The following is a 26,593-nucleotide window of genomic DNA, read 5'->3' as shown; positions in this document are numbered from 1 at the left end:
TTGCTGTAATTTAGATAGAAGTGTGATACATCTTGTCATAGTGGGGGAAGCTATGTTTGTTGTTGAAGTGCTAACTGTTGATGGGCAATTTTGCTCTCCCTTCTTAGGGTTTTGTACTGGACAGCCTTTCAAATAGAGGAGCGCCTGTCTAAAGTAGAGTAGCCGGCCGCAGTTGCTTAATACTACTACTACTACTAATAAATTTATTATTTCTACCCCGCCCATCTGGCTGGGCTTTTCCAGCCACTCTAGGCAGCTTCCAGCAAAATATTAAAATACAGTAATGCATCAAACATTAAAAGCTTCCCTAAACAGGGCTGCCTTCAGATGTCTTCTAAAAGTCTGGTAGTTGTTGTTCTCTTTGACATCTGACAGGAGGGCATTCCACAGGGCGGGCGCCGCCACTGAAAAGGCCCTCTGCCTGGTTCCCTGTAGCTTTGCTTCTCGCAATGAGGGAACCGCCAGAAGGCCCTCGGCGCTGGACCTCAGTGTCCAGGCAGAACGATGGGGGTGGAGACGCTCCTTCAGATATACTGAACTGAGGCCGTTTAGGGCTTTAAAGGTTAGCACCAACACTTTGAATTGTGCTCGATGTGCTCCTCACTCCTGCTCTGACATGCCAAATTCTCTTTCGCTTTGAGGATTTCCTAAAGCGAACCAGGAAACCGTGGTTTGCGAACCATCCGTGGTCTCAAGGCATCTAGGGCCGGCTAGTCTCAGTGCAGATGCAACAGTAAACTGCGGTTATAGCAAACTATGGAAGGGAGAAGGGGGAATTTGCATGTTAGGTGGGAAGAGGAAAGGGGAGCATGCAAGCTTCTGCCACATTCCTGCTTGTGAAACCATGGTTTGGCGTGCAGAGAGGATTGCCCCTGAAACCAGATCGCTATCACCGCCAGAAGAGTCGAGGCTCTTACAGCTTCACATCTGAAATCCCGAGACCTGCAAAATGTCTCAGCCCACGCTGCTCCTTGATGCGCCAGCACGGAGGAATAATTTATAAAGATGCCATCAGTAATCCAAAACACGGACCTCTCTGCTGGGACTGGCTCTTAAAGAGCGTTCAGGAAAATGCAGATGTGTGCGGCGCAGAGCAAATAGGAATCCATCTCAAATCATCCCCCCACCCCCGTCTCACATGCACAGCGCTAATGCTGCTTTTAACCAAAGCACACCAGCTCTAAGCGCCCATTTAAATCCCCTAATCCGGCTCAAAACAAAATTGCAAAGGTGACCCTACCAAATCACTAAAAGGACACGCCGCAGGTTGGTGTTGCTGTGTGTATATTTTTTTATTAAAAGGCTGCAGGCATCTGCCAGGGCTTTCGGTGTGAAGCAAAGGGGCGTTTGTTGCCTCAAGTCTTACGATATGCGTTGGCAAAACTTCCTCCCGTCTTGAGGTTTTGTTGCCCAAGAGCCTCTCTGGGTGTTTTTGTGGGGGGGAGTGGGATGGGTTGTTTCCCCCCCACACACCCCTTTTCTTGAGACACAGCACAGTTCAGACAGGAAGAAGCCAAGACATGGAAATCTAAAAATGAACACTGTTTCCCCTTTTCCCTGAGCATAATTGCTCACGAGAGAAATTAGGTCACAGCACCCCAATCCTAGATGCTTCTTCTTCTTCCCAAAAAAGGACACTGTGAGGGTTGCTGCTGTTGCGATCTATTTGTCCCGCTGAGAAGCACTGGGGCCAGGATTTGGGGAGGGGGCTTGGCACCCTCTGATGGGGTATAGACTCATAGACCCATGGAACCATAGGCTTGGAAGGGACCCCAAGGGACATCTAGACCAACCCCCAGCAAGGCAGGAATCTCAACTGAAGCATTCACGAGAGATGGCCTCCCAACCTCTGCTTAAAAACCTCCAAGGAAGGAGAGTTCGCCATCTCTCGAGGGAGGCCAGCTCCTTACTGCCGGAAAGTTCTTTTTGATGTTTCGTTGGAATCTCTTTTCTTGTAACTTGAAGCCATGGGTTCGAGTCCTGCACTCCGGAGCAGGAGAAAACAAGCTTGCTCCATCCTCTATGTGACAGCCCTTCAGATATTTGAAGATGGCTGCCGTATCTCCTCTCAGTCTCCTCTTTTCCAGGCTAAAGATACCCAAAGATCCTTCAACCGTTCCTCATCAGGCTTGGTTTCCAGACCCTTGATCATCTTGGCTGCCCTCCTCTGCACACACATTCCAGCTTCAATCCTGGCACCCGGAACTGGGCACAGTGTTCCAGCTGTCGTCTTGAGCAAGGCAGAATTTGGGTGGCGCTGTTACTTCTCTTTATCCGGACGCTATACTTCTGCTGATGCAGCCTGGAATAGCATTAGCCTTTTTTGCTGCTGCACCACACTGTTGACTCATGTTCAGCTCGTGGTCCACCAAGACCCCTAGAATCCTTTTCACATGTACCGCTGGCAAGCCAGGAGTCCCCCATCTTATATTTGTGCACCTGGTTCTTCCTGCCTAAGTGCAGAACCACCTGACATTTGTCCCTACTGAAATTCGTTTTGTTTGTTTGGGCTCCAGTTCTCCAACCTATTAAGGCCACCTCGAATCCCGATTCTGTCTCCTGTGGTGTTGGCTACCCCTCCTGGTTTGGTGCCATCTGCAAATTTGATGAGCATCCCCTCAATTCCTATTTTGGGAGAGCTGGCACCTAGTAGGCCACGCGCTGATTCTCTGTGGAAAGTGGAAATGGTTGCACCCTTAGGGTGGCAGACCCTGGCAATAGTCTCACCATACAGCTTGGCCCTGCCTCCAGGGAGCTATGGGGAAAGGGCATGGTTCCCCACGCCTCAGGCTGGGCTGAGAGAATGAATGTGAGCAGCTCGGGGTATTGAAACAGGCCGAGTCAGACTGATGAATCACACAGATTCAGCAGCCATCTTCCCCTGGGGACGGGTGTTTGGTGCCCGTAATACCCATTACACAAAATCACAAAACAAGAATCACAAAGCAGAGAAACCAGTAGGAGAACACTTCAATCTCCCAGGACATTCTATACAAGATCTCAAAGTAGCTGTTTTACTACAAAGGAATTTCAGAAATAGACTGGAAAGAGAAGCTGCTGAATTGCAACTCATTACCAAACTCAAAACCATGGAGAGACCTGGTATGAACAAAGACATTGGATTCTTATCTCATTATACATGACTAAGCCATTTATCACCTTCTCACCCCTTGCCTTTTCCTGGAAGACCTATTGCAGTCGTTAAGAGTCGTCAACAGGCTCATCTCAGCTATCTGCCAATCTCCCATTCCCACCACCCTTCTGAGTAATACCCCTCCCCACCTTCTCACTATATAGAAGGATCTGGCAACTTCTGTTTCAGTGTATCTGAAGAAGTGTGCATGCACATGAAAGCTCATACCAAGAACTAACTTAGTTGGTCTTTAAGGTACTACTGGAAGGTATTTTTTTATTTTGCCCATTACACAGTTTGGGAAGTAGCTGGTGCTTCGAGAGATTGATGGCAGAGATGGGCTATCGTTGGCTAACAGCTAAACCAGGTGATTCAAAACATCAGCGATCAGAAGCAAGATGCTTCTGAACAGCAGTTGATGCGGGAGACCTCTGCTGCCTTGTGGGAGAAGAAAAGTCTCAGGAGTAATAATAATAATAATAATAATAATAATAATAATAATTTATACCCCACTCATCTGGCTGGGTTTCTCCAGCCACTCTGGGCAACTTCCAACGGAATATCAAAATGCAATAACCTATTAAACATTAAAAGTTTCCCTAAACAGGGCTGCTGCCTTCAGATGTCTTCTAAAAATCTGGTAGTTGCTGTTCTCTTTGACATCTGGTGGGAGGGCGTTCCACAGGGCGGGTGCCACCACCGAGAAGGCCCTCTGCCTGGTTCCCTGTAACTTGGCTTCTCGCAGTGAGGGAACCGCCAGAAGGCCCTCGGCGCTGGACCTCAGTGTCCGGGCAGAGCGATGGGGGTGGAGACGCTCCTTCAGTAAACCATACACAAATCCGGAGTCCTTAAGACAGTTGGATGGCGCCTTGTTCACCTCCTTCCAGCAATTCCTGCAGCTGAGCTGGTGCCCAACGCCTTGTTCTGCTTTCCTTTGGACCACATCAGTGAGACTGGCAGGGGGGTCTTGTCGTCTGGGCAGCCCAGGACCTCCAGACACCCTGCCCAGGCTTGTGCGCCAGGGAGGTCTCTTTTGTGCTGCTAGTGCGGCTGTTTGTGACTTCACCCCCGGAGGTACACTTCATTGTCTCTGGAGACAGACAGATGCCAAGCACGCAAGCCAAAGATCACCCAGCGCATAGTTCAGCTATGGAATTGGCTCCCACATGGTGTGGTGATGACATCAGCTTTGACCGGGCAAAAAGAGGATCAGAGAAATTTATTCTCACGTTCTTACACCTAGATCAGGAGTCGGCAACCCGCGGCTCCGGAGCCGCATGTGGCTCTTTTACACCTTTGCCACGGCTCCGGGGCGGATACTAGCGAGGGGAGGAGGCGCATTGTGCGCCCCGACACTCCCCACTGTGGCGGGCGCTGTACTGGCTGTGACGTCGCATGGGGGCGGTGCGTGCGTTAGTCACACACCATCCCAACGTCACCTTCCCACCCGCCCGCCCGCTACATTGTCAGGGGCACGTACGCTGGTCACTGCATTGAAAGGGAGCATGTACGCTGGTCACTGTTTTGAAGGGGAGTGAAGAACACACACACAAAAAAGGTAACTTGTTAATTTAATTTTTTTTTTTAAAAATATTTATTAACTTTTCAAAATTTATACAAAAATACAAAAATTAAAAACACATATAATTTCATTCACTTATTCTCTTTTAACTTATTTCTCAGACCTCCTCATACCTCGCCTTTTTGTATTCCAATTCAGATTATTCATTCAGCAAATCCTCACCCTTAATTTTCACTTAATTTTACACCTTTCTTTCTCCCCCCCCCCAATTATCTTAATCATTACAGCTGATAACCACTTAGATTCTATCCAACATCAATCTAACAGGTAGCTTGTTAATTTAACGTTTATTTCCATGAGGAGGAGTAATTCTGAGGGGTCAAACAAAGAAATAATAAAAAAGTGACAAAAAAGTTATTTTTATAATGACGAGTTTTGCGGCTCCCAGTTTTTTCCCCTTCGGAAACGGGTCCAAGTGGCTCTTTTTGTCTTAAAGGTTGCAGACCCCTGACCTAGATATACTGGAGGGGTTGTGCCTCAGACCCTAGACGCTTGTCGTGCGAAGCCCAGTGTCCTATTGCAGAGCTATGTCCCGTCCTCCTGTTGAGGGAAGGGCATGCTGTGTACGCACAGAGGCACTCTTTTTGCCGTCCGCTCGGTGTGTGTGCTCAGGAGACAAATCCTGGGTTTCTTGGCTACTTACGGCTGGATGGAACAAGGGATTCTTCAGATGAACAGTTGTGAGAATGGTGCTAGGTGGTTGTCGTGAGCTCTCAGTAAAAAAATATGATCGGGGTCAGCAAACTTTTTCAGCAGGGGGCCAGTCCACTGTCCTTCAGACCTTGTGGGGGGCCGGACTATATGTTGCCATGACTATGACTTGCATTTTTGGCAAAAACCCTTACTAGGACCAACTCCAATGTTGCCCAAATGTGATTTTTTTGGGGTGGGGTGTGTTCCCTCATACACCCACGCTGCTTCCTTTGCGTTTTATGCATTGACAGTTATTATTTCTCTCGTAAGGCGGGGTGGGGGGCTGAGGTGAGCGCGCCATTCCCGTCAGCCCTGGAAAGTGTGCACACATGTGTGGGTGAAGGGAAAAGCCGTTGGCCACGCTAAGTCAGGCCGGCGCCGCTCAGGCAAAAACGTTCTTTTCCCTGTGTGAGAGAAGACGAGGCGGCGGCTATTTACCTTTCCATGGCTCACACCATGTAGCTAACAAGCGCCCCCCCCCCAGCAGAGCGCATAAGTGCTTGAGAGTGCAGCTGCCCAGGCGCTCCCCGCTTCCTTTGGTAGGGAGCACCACCGTCACAGACGCCAGCGGGCGTTGCGCAAGAGGCGCCACCGAGCCCCTGTCGCCGCAGCTGCCCTTCCTGAGGTCAGTCGCCCGCAGCTCCATGGTGGAAATCCGAACTGTGGCTCCTTTCCCCTCTTCCCCACCCGGGAAGAAAAGATTGCTGTGCGAGTGCGACGGACGGAGAAGGTGCCTGTCTCAAGCAGCCGTCCTCCTCACTTTTGACCCCCAAGCCTGGCTGAGTCGCAAAAACCATGGTGCGCGCACTATGCTGGCTGCCTGGGTTCCCGGACCGTCCGTGGGCTGGATCTAGAAGGCAATTGGGCCTGATCCGGCCCGCGGACCTTAGTTTGCCAACCCATGAGTATGATCTTGTGCTAAAGCAGCGGTTCTCAACCTGTGAGTCCCCAGATGTTGCTGGACTACAACTCCCATCATCCCTGAGCTCTGGGCTTGCTAGTTAGGGGTGATGGGAGTTGTAGTTCAACAACATATGGGGACCCACAGGTTGAGAAAGGGTGTACTAAAGGAAGGCACTGATCCTAATCTATGGGGACGCTCATAACTGCAGAGCAGTGACTGCCCAGGCAAGAGGAAGGAGGTCGGGAAGGCAAGCGAAGGCAGGGATCAGCACCTTGGAGAGCGATCTAGGTGTGAGTTTCAGGACCATGGCTAGCTACCCTGCAGCAGAGGTAGGACATACATGTTGTCGCAGCAGAGCAACTGGCAGAGGCCTTGAGCTATGCATTTACTGACTGAGGCTCTGCCCCCTGAGAGTTGCGTTGGGCCAAGTAAAGAGCTGCTACCTTCCTCTTTGACCAGCGGTTGGAGGGTGCAGAGAACCTCTTTCAGTCTGAGGACTGTGTTCCATGACGAGCAGCCCTCGGGTTGTGGGCGGGGCCAGAGGCAGAAAGTGGGCGGGATGACAGAGGCATCTCTTGCCTTTGTGTAGCTGGTGACTGTGCAGCCATGAAAAGGCCAGCGGTTCCTACAACCCCTACGCTTATCTCTCCCATTCTTCATCCAGGCAAGCAAGAGGTGTTGTCACACACCCGGGGAGGCTCCCGAAGGCCTGATAGAGAGAGCTGGAGGGCCACATTCCCATCCTGCCCAAGATCTTGGGGCTTCATAGAATTGTTGAGTTGGAACAACTCATCTAGTCATCTAGTCCAACCCCCTGCAATACAGGAATCTCAGTTCTCAGTTCAAGCTGTGCAGATGTTTCCTCCGGGTTCTTTTGCTCCTTCAAACAGTCTGTCATGCCCTCCACCAGCTCCAGTCAGCATCCCCAATGGTCAGGGAGAATGGAAACTGTAGTTCAACAGCGTCCGGAGGGGACCCTGCTGGCTTCCTTGAAGCTGCGCACTCCTATGCTGGGGGCCTGGTCTATTGGTGGAAGCCATGACACTTAGGCCAGTTTGAAAAGCCGTGAGGAAAATGGCCTCCAAGTGGCATGGCAACTCCTAGTGCTGCTACTTGCCTTTTATATTCCTTGATCTTGCCAACACTCTCCCTAATGGTCTTCAGCCAAATTTGATTTCCCATTAGGCCTCGCCAGCAGCAATATTGGTTTCCTTTCCCCTAAGATGGGGAAACCACCCAGGGGGGAAGCAGGTTTGATATTGCTGGAGCGTAAGAAGCCGTCTCGGGTAACATTAGTTTTTCCACCACACTGGCTTGGATCTTGTCCCAAAATAACAAGCTGAGGAATCAGACTGTAGTAATATCGCAGGCTAATTTCTTAGCAGAAGGTCTATTCTCCGATCTTAATGTCATCTCTAAAACAGATGGCAAACAGTCGTTGCTCTGCGGGGAAGGGGAGAACTCTGCATTTGCTCAGAGGCATATTATCATTGTCATTGTCATTATTATCATTTATTATTATTCACTCACTCACTCACTCATTCATTCATTCCCTATGGGGAAGGGCTTTTAGCTCAGTGCATGGAACATCTGTTTTGCAATCAGGGACGCGGGTGGCGCTGTGGGCTAAAGCCTCAACGCCTAGGGCTTGCCGATCGAAAGGTCGGCGGTTCGAATCCCCGCGGCGGGGTGCGCTCCCGCTGTTCGGTCCCAGCGCCTGCCCACCTAGCAGTTCGAAAGCACCCCCGGGTGCAAGTAGATAAATAGGTACCGCTTACCAGCGGGAAGGTAAACGGCGTTCCGTGTGCGGCTCTGGCTCGCCAGAGCAGCGATGTCACGCTGGCCACGTGACCCGGAAGTGTCCCCGGACAGCGCTGGCCCCCGGCCAATAAATGTGAGATGGGCGCACAAACCCCACAGTCTGTCAAGACTGGCCCGTTCGGGCAGGGGTACCTTTACCTTTACCTTTACCTATGGAACATCTGTTTTGCAATCAGAATGTCTCAGGTTCAGTCCCTGATAGGACTGAGCCATGCCTGAAACCTCCAACAGCGGCTGCCAGTCAGTGCAGACAGTACTAAACTAGAGCAAGTGTAAGGTAGCTTTCCATGATCTTATATTGTTTCGTTCGCGGTATTTAGCTATCATTATTATTCTCAGTATTGAGCGGATTAATCAATCAAGCTTTCGTTTGAGTCGGAATCCGCTCATTCTCTTTTTGTCGCTTTCACCCTGGGGGAGGGGAACCCCACCCAGTGTGGAAATGTTGTAAGGGGAGAAGATTCACCAGTGGGATTTCTGCCTGTCGTGCAGCTGCTACGTAGAGGTAACATGAAGCAGACTGAGCCACTTGTTGGACTCTTGTCCGCCCAAGCCCGCATGACCATTGGAGTAAGGCATTATGGGAGTTGTAGTTCAGGGCAGGGCAATCTTAAATAAGGCCCATTAATAAGCCCGACTGACTCACTAGCAGGGATGTAGGGCACAGATTTGTTTTTTTCCTCTCTTGTTTCTCCCCCCTCCCCAATTCCTATTATGTTTTATTGTAATTTTATTTATGTTAGCCGCCCTGAGCCCGGTTCTGGCCGGGGAGGGCAGGGTAAAAATAAATTATTATTATTATTATTATTATTATTATTATTATTATTATTATTTATTAAATGAAACCCTACCTAATTTATTCTTTCCAAAACAAGAGGCCATCTGAAACACAGCCGTGGACTTCATGGCAGGGTGTGGATTTGAACCCGGGTCTTTGCAAGCTCGGGACGCAGGTGGCGCTGTGGGTTAAACCACAGAGCCTAGGACTTGCTGATCAGAAGGTCGGCGGTTCGAATCCCCGCCACAGGGTGAGCTCCCGTTGCTCGGTCCCTGCTCCTGCCCACCTAGCAGTTCGAAAGCACGTCAAAGTGCAAGTAGATCAATAGGTACCGCTCCAGCGGGAAGGTAAACGGCGTTTCCGTGCGCTGCTCTGGTTCGCCAGAAGCGGCTTAGTCATGCTGTCCGCATGACCCGGAAGCTGTACGCCGGCTCCCTCCACCAGTAAAGCGAGATGAACCCAGAGTCGGCCATGACTGGACCTAACGGACAGGGGTGCCTTTACCTTTACCTTTGCAAGCTCTCATAGAATCATAGAATCCTAGAGTTGGAAGAGGCCACAAGGGCCATCGAGTCCAACCCCCTGCCAAGCAGGAAACACCATCAGAGCACTCCTGACATATGGTTGTCAAGCCTCTGCTTAAAGACCTCCAAAGTAGGAGACTCCACCACACTCCTTGGCAGCAAATTCCACTGTCGAACAGCTCTTACTGTCAGGAAGTTCTTCCTAATGTTTAGGTGGAATCTTCTTTCTTGTAGTTTGGATCCATTGCTCCGTGTCCGCTTCTCCGGAGCAGCAGAACACTCGTCCAACACTAACCGCTATGCCATGCATCATGCAGCCTGGCTCGATGGCACGAGTCGCCTGTAGTTATTTGCTCCCTTCCACCATGTTTTCTTCCTTTTGGTTTGGGCCGATCGGGTAGGGGAGCTAATATGGCGTATGAATTGCGGACCTGCATTCGGACACGACTGAGGGGGCTTCAGCCGGCCCAGATCATCTCAGAAAGACATATCCGACCTGGGAGCTTTGTGGGCCTCACAACGCCTGTGTGTGAGGGGTGGTGGTAGGGAAAACCTCAGGGAGCCCTCGAAGCCTCTTTCCCTTCTCCAGAGGAACTGGGTCCTCCCTTCCTCAGCTGTCAGGACCAATTTGTCTCGGCCGCCAGGCCTGTCGCCTCCAATGCTTCGCCCCAGTTCCCTGCACACCCAGCCGAGGACACCACACACACAAAACACACACACACACACACACACACAACACACGCTCATTCTCTTTCTCTCAGCTCACACCAGACAGAGGCGGCCGGTGGCCTCAGTTTACCCCGAGGCGTTGTGAGTCGGAAAGAAGCGGTAGTGGAGGACGGCTTCATCCTCCTGTACGCTTTTGCTTGGCTGAAGCGGAGAAGCTACCCGGAGCGAAGCCATTGATTGAATGGCGACTGCCTGCCTCTGGCGGGTCGATCCGAGCTCCTGGAAAGTCCTCCCTTCAGCTCCCAGGACAACGCGATGGAGCAATGCCATGAAGAGAATTCCTCCGGGCATGTGCAGAGCGCCTTGATTGTATTCCACGTCACTCCTTAACACATTTGGGACCCCCGGATCGGGGAACGTGATTTGCAGGAGTCCTCGAGCCCCCCAGGACCTCTTCCTTTAGAAACTATGTGTAGGGTTTGATTTGATCAAGAGTGCAACATCTGAAGGCAGCACTGTTTTTAATGTTTAATCCTGTATTGTGGTTTTTAATATTCGGTTGGGAGCTGCCCAGAGTGGCTGGGGAAGCCCAGCCAGATGGGCGGGGTATAAATAAATTATTATTATTATTATTATTATTATTATTAGGGTCTCTGTGTCGTAATAAAGAATATTTATTTATTTATTTTATTTATTTATTTAAATTAACCCCAGAATCTCTTTCTTTTAAAGTTTTTGCTACAAAGGCAGGGGCCCAGAATGCTTGAAAGCTTGATAAGAAAGAGACCACTATTATTTTATTTACCGTACATTTTTATCCAGATTTTCTTATTCCCCCTCCTGTTTTATCTTCACAACAACCCTGTGTTGTAGGTTGGGCTTAAGAAAGTGGCTGGTTTAATGTCATCTAGTCAGTGTCATAGCTGTGTGGCTATTTGAATTTGGGTTAGGAAAGGGCTAAAAGGATGTAATTTGGGGGTGTGTGTGTGTGCATAATCTATCCAGATTCTCCGTCACATTTCGTTTACCCCTGGTGTGTAGAGGCTGAAATCATGATTATAACTTTATATCCAGTGGGGCATTTGTATGTTCTGGAAATGTTGCAAAATCTGCAGAATCTAACGTGTGTGGTTGGTTTTTTTTTTAAAGAAAGTGATTTTCATATTTTGCTTCAGGACTCAATCTTTGAAAAGCTTAAATGCTTTAAGCAGTTGCGTAAACATTTTCCGGGAATACCCCAGGATTCCTCACAGGCAACTCTGAAAACTCTAAACTTGGAGAACGGATCAGTCTCTTAGTTCTTTTCGCAGACATGAAAAAATACGTTTAGAGGCAGCAGTTACCTTGGTGGGGGAGGGAAAGGCACTCTGCACAAGCTCAGTGGCACCCTTCTCATTTATTCGTTCCCAAAATCCCAGACCCTTGCTTTTCTTTGGAAAGCTGACCTGAATTTCACTAAGGGAAGGGCAGACAGGGCAACTCAGCGACTGTCCTTCCTTCCTGACACTGGACAGCGGAGGCTTATAGGCTCTGGCTCCCCCTACTGGCTGCCTCCTTGCATTCTGCCCAACCAGCCCCATTGATCCTAACCTGCTACGCTTCCTTTCCAGACAGCATCCGGAAGTTCCTGAACCGGCCTCCCATCCACCTGCTGGTGAGGGTGAAGCTAGAAACCAAGCCGAAGAAAAGCGAAGACAGGGTGCTGGTGAGAGACTCCCGGGGGGGTTGGGGACCAGGTGGTGGTGGTGGTGGTGGGGAAATTTTTCCATGTATAAGACAACCTTTTTTTCCTGAATTTTTTTTTGGGTGATAAATTGAGGGTCGTCGTCATACACGGGTTAATATACTAAGATCACTGCAGATGGTGACAACAGTCACGAAATTAAAAGACGCCTGCTTCTTGGGAGAAAAGCAATGACAAACCTAGACAGCATCTTAAAAAGCAGAGACATCGCCTTGACAACAAAGGTCTGTCTAGTTAAAGCCGTGGTTTTCCCTGTAGTGATGTATGGAAGTGAGAGCTGGACCATCAAGAAGGCTGATCGCCGAAGAATGGATGCTTTTGAATTTTGTTGCTGGAGGAGACTCTTGAGAGTCCCATGGACTGCAAGAAGATCAAACCTCTCCATTCTTAAGGAAATCAGCCCTGAGTGCTCACTGGAAGGACAGATCCTGAAGCTGAGGCTCCAAGACTTTGGCCTCCTCATGAGAAGAGAAGACCCTGAAAAGACCCTGATGTTGGGAAAGATGGAGGGCACAAGGAGAAGGGGACGACGGAGGATGAGATGGTGGGACAGTGTTCTCGAAGCTACGAACATGAGTTTGACCAAACTGCGGGAGGCAGTGGAAGACGGGAGGGCCTGGCGTGCTCTGGTCCAGGGGGTCACGAAGAATCGGACACGACTAAACAACAAAAGTGAGGGCTGGTGCTGCGGTGGTAGCAGGGAAATGTTGGAGGGGAGGCTGCTTACCTACTCTTCCCGGTTTAGGAAAAGTTTTTCATGAGTGCCTGTATGCGGTGTATTACGGCACCAGTTCCGTCAGCCAGAGCGGGGTGGGGGGATCGTGGAGAAGCTGCTCAACAGCTCGGTGAACTTACAGAAGAAGCTCAACTACTGCTGAGGGCTCCCCCAAAATAGGGGTCGTCTTATACATGGGGTTGTGTTATACATGGGAAAATACGGTAATCCCGGTGGTGGCTAGACTGCTTTGCAAGCTACTGGTTTGCTCTGGGCTGCTGGTGCCAAGGCTCTGCTCTGGCAGGTATCTGCAGCGAGCCCCCCCCCCCCAACCCAGCTCTGTAGTCTTTGGACCTGCTTCCTCCTTTTCATCTTTGGAACTACCTGCTACTTGCTCTGGGTGAGGTGATGGGGGGGCGGCTCAGGAGGAGAAGCTGCTGTTGTTATTTTGTTATGTCATGTTTGCATTTTATAAGTTTTTATTTCATTTTACTTTTTATGTTTTTGTTTTATCTTACTTTAATGTTTTTATTCTATTGTTTTGTTTTATTTTAATTCGTTTTCTTTTCTTTTATTATAATTCCCAGTGCTTTTTTTTTTACTAAAAAAAAAAAGTTTAGAGGTATTCTCATTTTGACTCAAGAAAAATCACCGTTTTGTAGTTCAAATCGGGAAAAATAAATACAGTAAATGGACAAAAGGAAAAAGATTCACAAAATGTTTAGGGGTATGCGTACCCCCGCGTATCCCCCAGAAAAAAATCACTGATAATTCCCATGGTGGGATAGCTCAGTTGGTAAAGCACGAGACGTGGGTTCGAGTCCCACACTGGGCAAAAAGATTCCTGCACTGCAGAGGGTTGGACTAGATGACCCGTGTGGTCCCTTCCAGTTCTACAGTTTTAAGATTCTCTGTTATACTTATTTATTTATCATACTGATATCTTTTGTTCTGAGGTGGGGGAAATAAATAAGGGAGGGACCCTGGGCCACAAATCGTAGGTCAACTCCACATCTCACTCATCTCACACACACACCCCAGCCCAGAGATAATTCCCGCCTTCTCAGATATACTCCCAAATAGGTAGTTTATTTAATTTCATACGTGCATCTTCCTCCCCATTTTATTTATCTTTACACCACTGATTGTAAATAATATCTGTGTGGTGAACAAAGGAGTTTATAGAAACAAACAAAGAAAGAAAGAGCGGTATAAAATTATTATTATTATTAATTGAATTTATAGATAATCTTATATACCGGGAGTCTCAGGGCGGTTCACAGAATAAAATCAAGATATAAAACAATAAAATACACAATAAAAATGAAAACAACAACCCAATAGACCCCCGCAAAAAGGACATAGGATGTCAAACAGAAATCAAATTTCATCTACATGACAACCCTATCAGTTAGAGTGGGCTGGAAGAGTGACTGGTGTAAGGATTTGAACCCAGGCCTCTCCAAATTCCTGGTTTTGGGCTACATACACCCCAGGCATTTAAGTGTCTGGGGAACGGTGCAGGGAACTGTAGCTCTGTGAGGGGCAAACTACAGTTCCCTGGATGCTTGGGGGGAAGTCCTGCGCTTTAAAGAATATGGTGACACCAGGCGCTATTTCAGCTCCCTCTGACCGCTGGTTCCTGGTCCCTTAAGCAAACCAGAGGAACAGAGACGGAAAGGGTAAAAGACCCTCTAAACAAAGTGGGAAGTTTCTGAAATCGTTCTGGGGGCCACTCACACTGGCCCCTGTCCTTCCTCCCAGTGGTATGGCCTTGGGGAGCGACTCACGGCCCTTCTTCCCTATTCCTCCCCCCAGCCCATCATTTCTTCTCTTCTCTCAAACTCTCCAGCTCTCGAATCCTGTCCTCGCAAATTAGGTCAGGGTTTGCAAATCTGCTGCCGGCAGCAAAAGTGGAGGTCGCAGGCAGGAGCAGACAGGGGAGGGGGCTGGCGGAAAGGAGAGGGGGGGGACTTTGCGTCGGCTGATGCAAAAAGAGCCTTTAGTTTCCCGCCACCCCGTCCCCCCCCCAAGGATTCGGAAGTGGGGAGGTCTTGGCAAAAATGGGGTCTGGGACAAACTCCCTGCAACGGTGTCTTGAGCCTGTGTGTGAATTTGCCAGGCCAGAGTCCGCCTCGCAAGGTTGTTGTGATTGAATGATACAGAATAAAGGCCAAAGATCTCCCAGGGTGGGAGGGAGCTGATTTGCGGGTGGCCCAGCGATGAGGAGGTTTGGTTGGGGGGGGGAAGGCTGTGGGTTGAATTTAAGGGGGCATCAGGAGCAGTTAACCTCTAGGGCAAAAGGGGACAGGACACCCCCCTCAGCTAAGGGGCAACAGGGTGATCTTCCAATCACTGCATCAGAGGACTCCCCGCCAAAAAGCTACCACCTTCCCGCCCCCAGGTGGGTGCCAGGAACACCGGAAATCCATGCCTACGCTGCACCTGTTGAATTTCCACCTTCTGCCCCACATTGTGATTTAAGGCAAAATGTGGCGACTCCATTTACGGGTCTGGAGAGCGAGCGGAGCCGGTGTGAGTTTTTCCCCTAGTTAAGTTCTAGCACAGGGGTCAGCAAACTTTTTCAGCAGGGGGCCGGTCCACTGTCCCTCAGACCTTGGGGGGGGGGTGGACTACATTGGGGGGGGATCAAATTCCTATGCCCCACAAATAACCCAGAGATGCATTTTAAATAAAAGGACACATTCTGCTCATGTTAAAAACATACATTCCTGGACCATCCGCAGGCCAGATTTAGAAGGCGATTGGGCCGCATCCGGCCCCCGGGCCTTAGTTTGCCTACCCATGTTCTGGCACATACGCATTCTGTTTTTTCCTATTGGCACAAAGTTACACATTTGTTTCCTTGCTGTGACCCCCTGATTTCTGGAGTGCCCTGAGTGCGGATCTTACCATCATGGCTTAGAGATGGAGGAGGAGAGCGAGAAAGACTTGGCAGGCTGGGAAATCAGTAATTCACTTCCCAACATTGCAAATGTGATTTCCGGCAACTAGCACAATTTTTAGCTTGCTAAAGGTTTCTCTAGGTTAGCAGCTCTTGCGCAACTTACTCGTGAAGCTGTCGAGAGCTCATGCGCTGTAATAAACAGGATAATAGAACTGTAGCGTTGGAAGGATCCCTGTGGGTCATCTAGTCCAAAACCCTGCAATGCAGGAATCTCCAGGACAGACAGCCATCCAACCTCCGTTTAAAAACATCTAATGAACGAGAGTCCACCACCTTCATTTCACCACCACTGCACATGGTAATATTTTAATTCTGAATTTTCAAAAATTTTCGCCACGCACCCTGGGACCCGCAGGTTGGAGGGCAGGTAATAATGACACTAATTGTTAAAAGGCCAAATGGCAGACTTGGGGAAATGGAACGCTTCCCTGCCAGAATGTTGCGTCAGAGGCAAAATGTCTTCCAAAATAAACAAGTTCAACGCTCATCAGTATTCTAGAAGATCCAGGTTGGGGAGACATGTTTGGAGAGAGGTGGTGCCAATTCAGGTCTGGAGAGACACAGATAGCAGAAGGCAGAAAAAGCAATGCAATATTCACATGAGGATTGTGTCTTAAAGGGAAACAGAAAAGGATTGTGCTGTCGTTCACGTCTTCTGTGCTTCGCTCTTTTTCCCACAGGTGCTCACCACTTGGCGAATCTATCTCTTTGGGCTAAAGGTACCAGCCAAGGTGAGTGGAAGAACAAATGAGAGATTTTGTGTGTGTGTGTGATTTAAAATACATTTATACCTCTTTACACATCATACACAACAAAGTAAAGTTTTTGTTTGGGAATTGTAACTCTGTGATGGATAAACTACAGTTCCCACGATTCTTTTTGGGAAATAAAGTGCTTTAAATGTATCATAGTGTACATCCCGATCTCTGAGCAGCGAGAGACTCCTTGGGTCCCAGTGCTTACCCCAGAGTTCGGTTTCCTTGGGACGAAGGTCCATAGAGACAATGGTGTTTTTAAGATAAACGGTTTTATTTACATATATAACCTGGCTCACTCCCAGAGATCTTGCTTCCCCATTAGGTTATTAGGGAAGCCCCAAACAGATCACTTTGGGATCCAGCACAGAGCAAGAGAAGCCTTTGGGTCTCCGGCTTCCAGTGTCAGCCAAAAAAACGTACACCTTGGCCTATTTTTCTCCATCGGGTGAGGTGGGAGAAGGACTGTCTCCATGGCAACAGGGCAACCGCTTTGGACATGTAAATGGCGGTACTTAACTTGCCAGCTAAAGCCGTTACCTTCACAAAGGAACTGGCTTGGGTTTCTTCTTATCCATTCTAACCTCACGGGTACAGGATCACAGGCTTAGAAGGGACCCCTGGGTGTCATCCAGACTGACCCTTGAGGCGTTCCCAAAGTAAAGGAAAGATTGAACTCTGATTAATAAGAATACACACAGAGGCTTGAACCAGCAAGACTCTGGGAAGGGTGTGTATAATCATCTCTGTCTCCACCCTCCGGCCCAGGTCGTTTTATTGACAAAAGAACTTTTTACACAGTGTTCGTAAGAGCCAATCAGATTTCTTCTGAGCATTTCAACAAACCCCACGTGGGGACAAAGTTAAACTACCAAAACTAATTAAGCACACATATTTCTGGGGTAAACAAAACAGAACTACAAAGGAGTGCATTTGGCAACCCCTGAGGTCATAAACAAGCAATACACGTGATAAGAAGGATGGCCAGGAAGACAGCGATCATTATCACCTTCAGGTGAGATCTATTTCCTGGCCCTAAGATTAACATCCTAAGATTAACATATCGGAAAAGCTACATCAACGAAACTTGCCCACTATCTTTATGGCCCAGGATGCCTTTCTGGCAAAGCAACTGGGCTGCATACGTGACTGGTCAAGAAAGAGAGATGGGCAGGAGAGAAAATGGCCAGAGATGCAGAGGGTTGTGGGATTTGATCAGAAATTATTGTCAATGTATCAAACCCAGTCAACACAATGCATTCATCGTGGACACAATGGCTTGATGCATATTTTATAATTCCTCATAGTAATCCCACCTGACCCCACACTCTGGATATTTGCATTCCTACAGACCCTCCCCAAACCTATAGCAGAATAATAATAATAATAATAATAATAATAATAATAATAATAATAATAATAATAATAATTTATTTATACCCCGCCCATCTGGCTGGGTTTCCCCAGCCACTCTGGGCGGCTTCCAAAAAAATATTAAAATACTATGATACATCAAACATTAAAAGCTTCCCTAAACAGGGCTGCCTTCAGATGTCTTCTAAAAGTCTGGTAGTTGTTGTTCTCTTTGACATCTGGTGGGAGGGCGTTCCACAGGGAGGGCGCCACTACCGAGAAGGCCCTCTGCCTGGTTCCCTGTAACTTGGCTTCTCGCAGTGAGGGAACCGCCAGAAGGCCCTTGGAGCTGGACCTCAGTGTCCGGGCAGAACGATGGAGGTGGAGACGCTCCTTCAGGTATACTGGGCCGAGGCCGTTTATGTATGTATGATGCGTATGCAGCCTAACAGTCATGGCTTCCTCCAGAAAATCCCGGGAACTGTAGTTTATTTATTTGTTATTACATTTATATAGCCACCTTTATCTTCCAAGGATCTCTAGGCTTCTGGCTCTCCTCCTCCATATTTCGTCCTTACAGCAACCCTGCGAGGCGGTTATTTATCCCTCAGAGAGCTACGATTCACAGCATCCTTAAAACTCCCGTTCCCAGGATTCTTCAGGGGAGGTTATGCGCTTTGAACGTGTGCCGTGGACGCGACATTCGCTTCGGTCGCGTCGCAACAAGTGACTCTTCTTTTCCCCTCCCTTGCAGCTCGAATGCTCGTTCAATGTCCTGGAGATCCGAGCCTTAAATGCCCTGCATCACAACCAGGTAGGAGCAGGGGGCATCTCCCGCAAAGGGGTGCTCTTACGATACGATAATCTTTGTTGTCATTGTCCCATACGGAACAACAAAATTGAAAAAATCTACATCAGACATTCAAAAACCAACAAGCCTGCTATCCCAGCTATGCCAGCCTGATTAACCCCCTAAAAACTCTGATACCTCGTAATTAAATACAATATACTCCCATAGAGACTACCTTAAGTTAAAGGGACCCCTGACCATTAGGTCCAGTCATGGCTGGCTCTGGGGTTGCGGCGCTCATCTCACTTTATTGGCCGAGGGAGCCGGCGTACAGCTTCCGGGTCATGTGGCCAGCATGACTAAGCCGCTTCTGGCGAACCAGAGCAGCGCACGGAAACGCCGTTTACCTTCCCACCAGAGCGGTACCTATTTATCTACTTGCACCTTGAAGTGCTTTTGAACTGCTAGGTTGGCAGGAGCAGGGACCGAGCCACGGGAGCTCACCCCGTCGTGGGGATTCAAACCGCCGACCTTCTGATCGGCAAGTCCTAGGCTCTGTGGTTTAACCCACAGTGCCACCCGTGTCCCTAAAAATACCCAATAATTAAATGCAATGTACTCCCACGGAGAGTACCTTACACTGCATTTAAAACCAAAATCACATTTGGATAGAAACTGTTTCTCAGGCAGCTAGTCCTAGTCTTTATAACCCTGTACCTTCTTCCAGAAGGCAGAAGCTGAAAGAGATCATTTCCAGGGTGCGCACTATCCTGCGCCATCTCTCCAGCTTTCTTATGACACCTGGAAGCATAGATTTGATCCAAGGTGGGAAGAGTGCACCCAATTATTCTCTCCGCAGTCTTTACAACCCTGGACAGCATTGTCTTTTCCCTGACCGTGCAGCTCCCAAACCACACATGATGATGACACTGGTGTCTGTCGGGTGCTGACGGCCTTTTGCCTTCCTTCCACATTCAGATCCTGGTGGAGACGGAGAAGGCCAACTACAGCTTGAAATTCCCCACCCCGGAAAGCGCTGACCAGGTCACGAGGCACGTCAACACTTCCTTAGCCAAAATCTTCCCTAGCCCAGCCTCTGTGTGAGTATGAAGAAGCCGTAGGGCGGGGAGAACATTGGCTGCGGGTGGCGAGGTTGCCAAATTCTCAGCCGTTCGCTGTAACGGCGCCTTTCACGACAACCTTTGTGTGTGGGCGTGAGCAGAGGACCAAGGTGTTGCGGAAAACATGGAGGCGACGATGATGATGATAAACTACAGTGGTACCTCAGGTTACATACGCTTCAGGTTGCAGACTCCGCTAACCCAGAAATAGTACCTCGGATTAAGAACTTTGCTTCAGGATGAGAACAGAAATCGTGCTCCGGCAGCGCGGCAGGAGCAGGAAGCCCCATTAGCTAAAGTGGTGCTTCAGGTTAAGAACAGTTTCAGGTTAAGAATGGACCTCCAGAATGAATGAAGTACTTAACCCAAGGTACCACTGTATAGAAAAGGCCAGAATCGCACAGCACAATTCAAAGTGTTAGTGTTGACTTTTAAAGCCCTAAACGGCCTCAAAGACCCAGTATACCTGAAGGAGAGTCTCCACCCCCATCGTTCAGCCCGGACACTGAGGTCCAGCGCTGAGGGCCTTCTGGCGGCTCCCTCATTGCGAGAAGCCAAGTTACAGGGAACCAGGCAGAGGGCCTTCTCGGTAGTGGCGCCCACCCTGTGGAACACCCTCCCATCAGATGTCAAAGAGATAAACAACTACCTGACATTTAGAAGACATCTGAAGGCAGACCCTGTTCAGGGAGGTTTTTAATGTGTGACATATTAATGTATTTTTAATCTTTGTTGGAAGCCGCCCAGAGTGCCTGGGGAAACCCAGCCAGATGGGCGGGGTACAAATAATATATTATTATTATTATTATTATTATTATTATTATTATTATTATTAATTTATTTATTTCTTGTCTGTGTGGAACTGACTTCCCTTTCTAAATTCTAATGTGGAATGTATAGGATTTTCACCACAGAGATGCTAAAGGCTAGACTAGCAGCCTTCCCTCGCACCCGGTACCCTCCAGACATCCAGTTTCTTGAGCTTTCATCCTGATCTGCTTGTGCATAGCTTTCATTGCGCACCCAGCATTAATCCTGATTTGTTCGCAGGGTGTTTACGCAATAGCTCCATGGCTGGAGGCTAGGTGCTTCTGAAAACCAGTTGCTGGAAGCGGCAGGAGGGGGGAGTGCCGTGTTTCTGTTGCCCTCAGGTCTTGCTTGCGGGTTTTCCTTGCTTGGCCGCCTCGAGAACAGGCTGCTGGACTAGATTGGCCCCTGGCCTGACCCTGCTGCCAGTCTCTTCTCATGCTTTTAGACGTCTCCCCATTAGCAATCCATAGCCCATCATTCTCCAAGCCACAAAAAGTCTTTCTCTTTTTTAAAGTGGATTTTTTAAAAAATGCTAGGGCGTGGGAGTGCTTCAGACCACTTTATATCTGCGAATCTCCAAACTCCCGGAACGCACTTGACTCCCTCTTGTGTGCCCCACAACTCCTGTTCGTTCCAGCCAGGCGCCAGGGGCGCTGGGAGTTGTAGTTCAACTTGATTTGGAGGTTAGAAGAGGTTGGCACAGAGAGAGACCACCCTGTGCCTGCTGAGAAATAGAGCTTTTGACAGTGGGGTTTCTCCCCCACCCCCCAAATTGTTTCCACACTAATTGATTTCTATCTTCTGGGGTTAGCAACATCCTTGCAGTGGCGGAGATGGCTTGGCCCCCAAAGCCACCACCACCCTCGTACCTATGGGACCGCCTCTCCTGGTATGTCCCACAGAGGAACTTACGGTCTTCAAATAAAAACATCTTGGAGGTCCCAGGCCACAGAGAGGTTAGGCTGGCCTCAACCAGAGCCAGGGCTTTTTCGGCCGTGGCCCCGATCTGGTGGAACGCTCTGTCCCAAGAGACGAGGGCCCTGAAGAACTTGACATCTTTCCGCAGGGCCTGCAAGACAGAGATGTTCCACCAGGCCTTTGGCCAAGACACAGTCTGACCCCCTGTCTCCTTCTGTAATCCTCATAGAACGCTAGCCCAATGGTTGCCATCAATTTGAGTTGAATTAATTTTATAATGAAATGATTTTAGAATCTTGTACTGTTTTATTGTTGTTAGCCGCCCTGAGCCCGGCTTCGGCTGGGGAGGGCGGGATATAAATAAAATTTATTATTATTATTTATTACCCTTAATCCCAGAAAGCCTGACCCCATGGTTGTTCTGGTGCCTCCCCCCATCGCTGGTGTCTCATAAGCAGAGCTCTGCTGGAACAGGTCAAAGGACCCTGTGGCCCAATGGGCAACTCATCTTGCTGTTGACCCGAAGGTTGGTGGTTCGAGCCCACCAGGGGCGGCTGTGGGCAGGATGCCTGCATTTCAGGGGGGTTGGACTAGATGACCCTCGGGGTCCCTCCCAACTTCTCAATTCTATGATTTCAAGAGTGGTGGTGGGGAAAACCTAGTCCAGTATCCTGTTCTCACAGAAGCCGCAGTGCGAAGCCCAAAAACAGGACCAGCGTGAAACAGTGGCAAAGCTCTCTCCCTGCTTGCGATCCCCAGCAACTTGTAGGGCTCCATTTCCTGACCCAGACAGCTGAGTTCTCTCGCAGGGGGATTAAAAAAAACCCCTTTTTGAAAGAGTGGAAGGAGGAGGCAGGCAAACAGGCGACAAGCTGTTAGGTCGGGGCGGGCAGACGTTTGGCCCTCCGGACATTGCTGAACTACAGCTGCCGTCATCGCTGGCCATTGGCAGTGCTTGCCGGCACTCATGGGAGTTGTAGTTTGGCAACACCCGGAGGGACCAAAAAGGGTCCCCCACCGCTGCGTTAGGGAAGAGGCGACCCCCAAATTTTCAGGGGTGTGCGCATATCCCTCGCACTTTCAGTGCAGCAGTGTGGCAGAGTGGTTTATGGAGAATAGGCCTAGGAGTTCAAATCTCTGCTCAGCTATGAATCTTTACTGGGTGACCCTGGGACAGTCACAGTTTCCCAGCCTAACTTATCTCACCAGGTTAGGATGTCCCTATTTTCATTGGAGGAATGTTGAAAGGTATGGATATTTGTGAGGATTAAAGGGGGGAAACCATGGATACCACTTTAAGCTCTTTGGAGAATGCATGTGTGGATCAATCGATCAATAACTTGTCGTGCTCTTGTGATGCAGTATTTAGACAAGACTATCAGATCAGTTAAAGATTGGTGGTGGTGGGACTGTTACTATGATTATTTTATTGTTATGCTGTCCGTTGTTGTGCTTTTTTATTACAGTGGTACCTCGGTTTTTGAGCGTCTCGGAAGCTGAACGTTTTGGTTTTCGAACACTGAAAACCCGGAAGTAATTGCTTCCATTTTCGAACGCGCCTTGGAAGTCGAACATGTTTTTCCACTGCATGTTTTTCAGTTTTTCCAATTGAACTTGCAGCCAGCCCTTTGCGCCTCGGTTTTCAAACATTTTGGAAGTCGGACGGTCATCTGGAACGTATTGCGTTCGAGAACCGAGGTACCACTGTACTATGCTCCGTAAAATGTGTGTTTAATGTCGTACACTGTTACACTGAGATCTTTTGATAAAGGGCAGTATATAAATCGAATAAACGATAACAAAATAAGTCAGGCAATGCCTTCCTTCTCCTCCCCTTGTCGCAGCTGCCTCATACGCCATGGGACCGTGGAGACCCCAGAGACGCCGCGCGACATGTCCCCCAACTCTGAAAGCTCCAGCTCCACGACGCACAGCATTTGCGGTGAGGGGGGAAGATGGAGAGGCGAGGGGGGTGGGGGGGCGGCCATTGGGTGTGTGGAATGTTCCGGAACCTGCCAGGGTTTTCCTCCCGCTTCCCAGCGCCCAGAGAGGCAGGTGGTGCGATCTTCATTCACAGGAAACTATATGAAATTTTAATTACAGCCGCTGCATTATGCACTTAACCCACTGACCCGAATCCCGGAAGGGGTGTCCTGAAGAAAACACAAATTGCTTTCCTGGATCGGGCAGAAAAGTGCATTTAGCCCAGCCTTCTGTCTCCAGGGCTAGCAGCCAAATGGGCCTCGGAGGCCCACAACCCGGGCTTGGCGGTCAGAGGCATCTTCTCAAGCCTGCCTCTTAACAACGGGTAATCAAAGGTATATTGCATCAAGGCAGGCAGAGGTTTGCAGCCTTTCTGAGTCCACGGCTCCCTTGATCAACTGCATTCTTTCTTTTTTCTTTTTCTTTTTTTATAAATAAATTTTTTATTGGTTTTACAAAGTTTTTATAAACACAAACAAATCGACAAACACACAAACATGTATAATTCCGTGTCCCTTTTTTCTTAAACCTTACTTCGCCGACTTCACCTTACCTCCCCTTTCTGCATTCCAATTTCCAAAGTTATTTCAGCAAATCCTAAATTTATTTTATCAAATCTTTCCCTTATTCTTTTCTTTTACTTAATCTTTTACAGCTGTAACCCCCATTTATCTCTAAAACCTCCGCATCTTAGCATTCATTAATTTTGCAGATCAACTGCATTCTTTCTGCGTCACCCCTGTGGGGCTCAGGAGCCCAGTTATGTTACCCCTTGCCTGCAGAGCAGGCAGACCCTCACCCCTTTTCAAACGCCCTTCTCTCGGATTCCCCGCCTTGGGAGTCCTCTGGGCAGCTGCTCCTGGTCTCTGAGCTGCCTCCCATGACCCATAGATAGGTGCTTCTTCACACTGTCCCACAGGGGCCTGGGACTTGCCTGTCTACTCCCAATGTGGGTCGTATGCAGCCTGGGACCCACGTACCTACGGGATCGCCTCTCCTGGTATGCCCCGCGGAGGACCTCAAGGTCCACAAATGACAACACTTTGGAGGTCCCAGGTCGCAAGGTGGTTAGATTGGTCTCCACTAGGGCCAGGGCCTTTTCAGTACTGGCCCCGACTTGGTGGAACGCTCTGTCACAAGAGACCAGGGCCCTGCAGGATTTGACATCTTTCCGCAGGGCCTGCAAGACGGAGCTGTTCCGCCTGGCCTTTGGTTTGGACTCAGTCTGACCCTTATGTCTTCCCTCCCCTTATGGTTTTGATTAATAATAATAATAATAATAATAATAATAATAATATCGCGCCCTCCCCAGCCAAGGCCGGGCTCAGGGCGGCTGACAAGCAATAATAAAAACAAGTTGAATGAATACAACTTAAAAACAAGATTAAGACAACATTAGGACATTGAAACATTAAAATGCAGCCTCATCACAGGAGGAGAAAGGGCTACTACTAAAATGAGGCTGCATTTTAAATTGTATTTTAACTCATATTTTAACCCGTATTTTAATGAACTGTTTTTTCTCTTTTTCTATTGCGTTTTATTGTAATTTTATTGGTGTTAGCCGCCCTGAGCCCGGCTCTGCCAGGGAGGGCAGGGTATAAATAATTAATAATAATAATAATAATAATAATAATAATAATAATAATAATAATAATAATTAACAGCAAGGGCTGAGGCCAGCACCTTACTCACTTTGGGAGGCAGCAGTGGGCCCTGCGAGGCCTGCATGGTGGAAAGGCGCGCCCTCAGCACTGGGCACTCAGCTCCCAGGCAGGCATTGCACACAGCAAGCACATGAAAGGCTAGCACAGCGCCTGTCTGCCTGCCTGCCCAGCTTCCCACCTATCTGTCCATTCCCAGCTCTACCTCTCTTTCAAATCAGAACCAGTGAAGGCGGTGAAGGTCCTGTGTGAGTGTCTGGAGGCGGTTGGAGGATGGATGGCGGCTAACAGATTGAGGTTGAATCCTGACAAGACAGAAGTACTGTTTTTGGGGGACAGGAGGCGGGCAGGTGTGGAGGACTCCCTGGTCCTGAATGGGGTAACTGTGCCCCTGAAGGACCAGGTGTGCAGCCTGGGAGTCATTTTGGACTCACAGCTGTCCATGTAGGCACAGGTCAATTCTATATCCAGGGCAGCTGTTTATCAGCTCCACCTGGTGCGCAGGCTGAGACCCTACCTGCCTGTGCACTGTCTCGCCAGAGTGGTGCATGCTCTAGTTATCTCCCGCTTGGACTACTGCAATGCACTCTACATGGAGCTACCTTTGAAGGTGACCCGGAAACTACAACTAATCCAGAATGCGGCAACCAGACTGGTGACTGGGAGCGGCCGCAGAGACCACATAACACCGGTCTTGAAAGACCTACATTGGCTCCCAGTACGTTTCCGAGCACAATTCAAAGTGCTGGTGTTGACCTTTAAAGCCCTAAACGGCCTCCGTCCAGTAGACCTGAAGGAGCGTCTCCACCCCCATCATTCTGCCCGGACACTGAGGTCCAGCGCCGAGGGCCTTCTGGCGGCTCCCTCATTGCGAGAAGCAAAGCTACAGGGAACCAGGCAGAGGGCCTTCTTGGTGGTGGCACCCTCCCTGTGGAACGCCCTCCCAGCAGACGTCAAAGAGATAAACAACTACCTGACATTCAGAAGACATCTTAAGGCAGCCCTGTTCAGGGAAGTTTTTAATGTATGATATTTTAGTGTTTTTTTGTTTCTATGGAAGCCGCCCAGAGTGGCTGGGGAAACCCAACCAGATGGGAGGGGTACAAATAATAAATTATTATTATTATTATTATTATTATTATTATTATTATTATCCCAACAGCAAGCGCTGGCAGACTGACTGGCCGGACTCCCTCACCTACTTGCCTGCTTACTCTGAGTCTGCCTCAGCTGCTGGCAACCAGCACCCCCTGGCCAGCCCTAGAGGCACCATTTGCCTGCAGAGCTTGTAGCCAGGGCTGCAGCAGCAAACAGCTGTGCAAGCCTTTGGGAGGCAGAGACATGAGAGGGCGTCAGAGGATGGAGGGAAGGAAAGAAATTTAAAAATTAATCCAGAATGCGGCAGCCAGGCTGGTGACGGGAAGTGGCCACCAAGACCATATAACACCTGAAAGACCTGAATTGGCTCCCAGGACGTTTCCGGGCACAATTCAAAGTGTTGGTGCTGACCTTTAAAGCCCTAAACGGCCTCAAAGGCCCAGTATACCTAAAGGAGCGTCTTCACCCCCGTCGTCCAACACAGACACTGAGGTCCAGCTCTGAGGGCCTTCTGGCAGTTCCCTCACTGCGAGAAGTGATGTTACAGGGAACCAGGTAGAGGGCCTTCTC

General features: G+C 49.1%; 1 protein-coding gene across 7 annotated transcripts in view; it reads left to right on the top strand.

Annotated features, from left to right (window-relative positions):
- The window catches only part of CARMIL3 (capping protein regulator and myosin 1 linker 3), an 89,891-nt gene that overhangs the window by 7,736 nt on the left and 55,562 nt on the right, over window positions 1-26,593 (top strand). For 6 of the 7 annotated variants that reach the window (XM_082197486.1, XM_082197482.1, XM_082197484.1 and 3 more), the window contains exons 2-6: window positions 11,715-11,809; window positions 16,212-16,262; window positions 18,394-18,453; window positions 19,408-19,529; window positions 23,123-23,220. In XM_082197486.1, the coding sequence (XP_082053612.1) occupies window positions 11,715-11,809; window positions 16,212-16,262; window positions 18,394-18,453; window positions 19,408-19,529; window positions 23,123-23,220 (426 nt within the window). Of the gene's footprint in view, window positions 1-11,714; window positions 11,810-15,715; window positions 15,830-16,211; window positions 16,263-18,393; window positions 18,454-19,407; window positions 19,530-23,122; window positions 23,221-26,593 lie in introns of those variants that run through there. The other variant, XM_082197485.1, reaches the window with a different exon arrangement.

Source organism: Podarcis vaucheri (assembly GCF_965113315.1).
Source record: "Podarcis vaucheri genome assembly, chromosome: 13".
Taxonomy (NCBI): domain Eukaryota; kingdom Metazoa; phylum Chordata; class Lepidosauria; order Squamata; family Lacertidae; genus Podarcis; species Podarcis vaucheri.
Note: the sequence above shows the minus strand (reverse complement) of the source record. Positions and strands in the feature narration are given on the sequence as shown.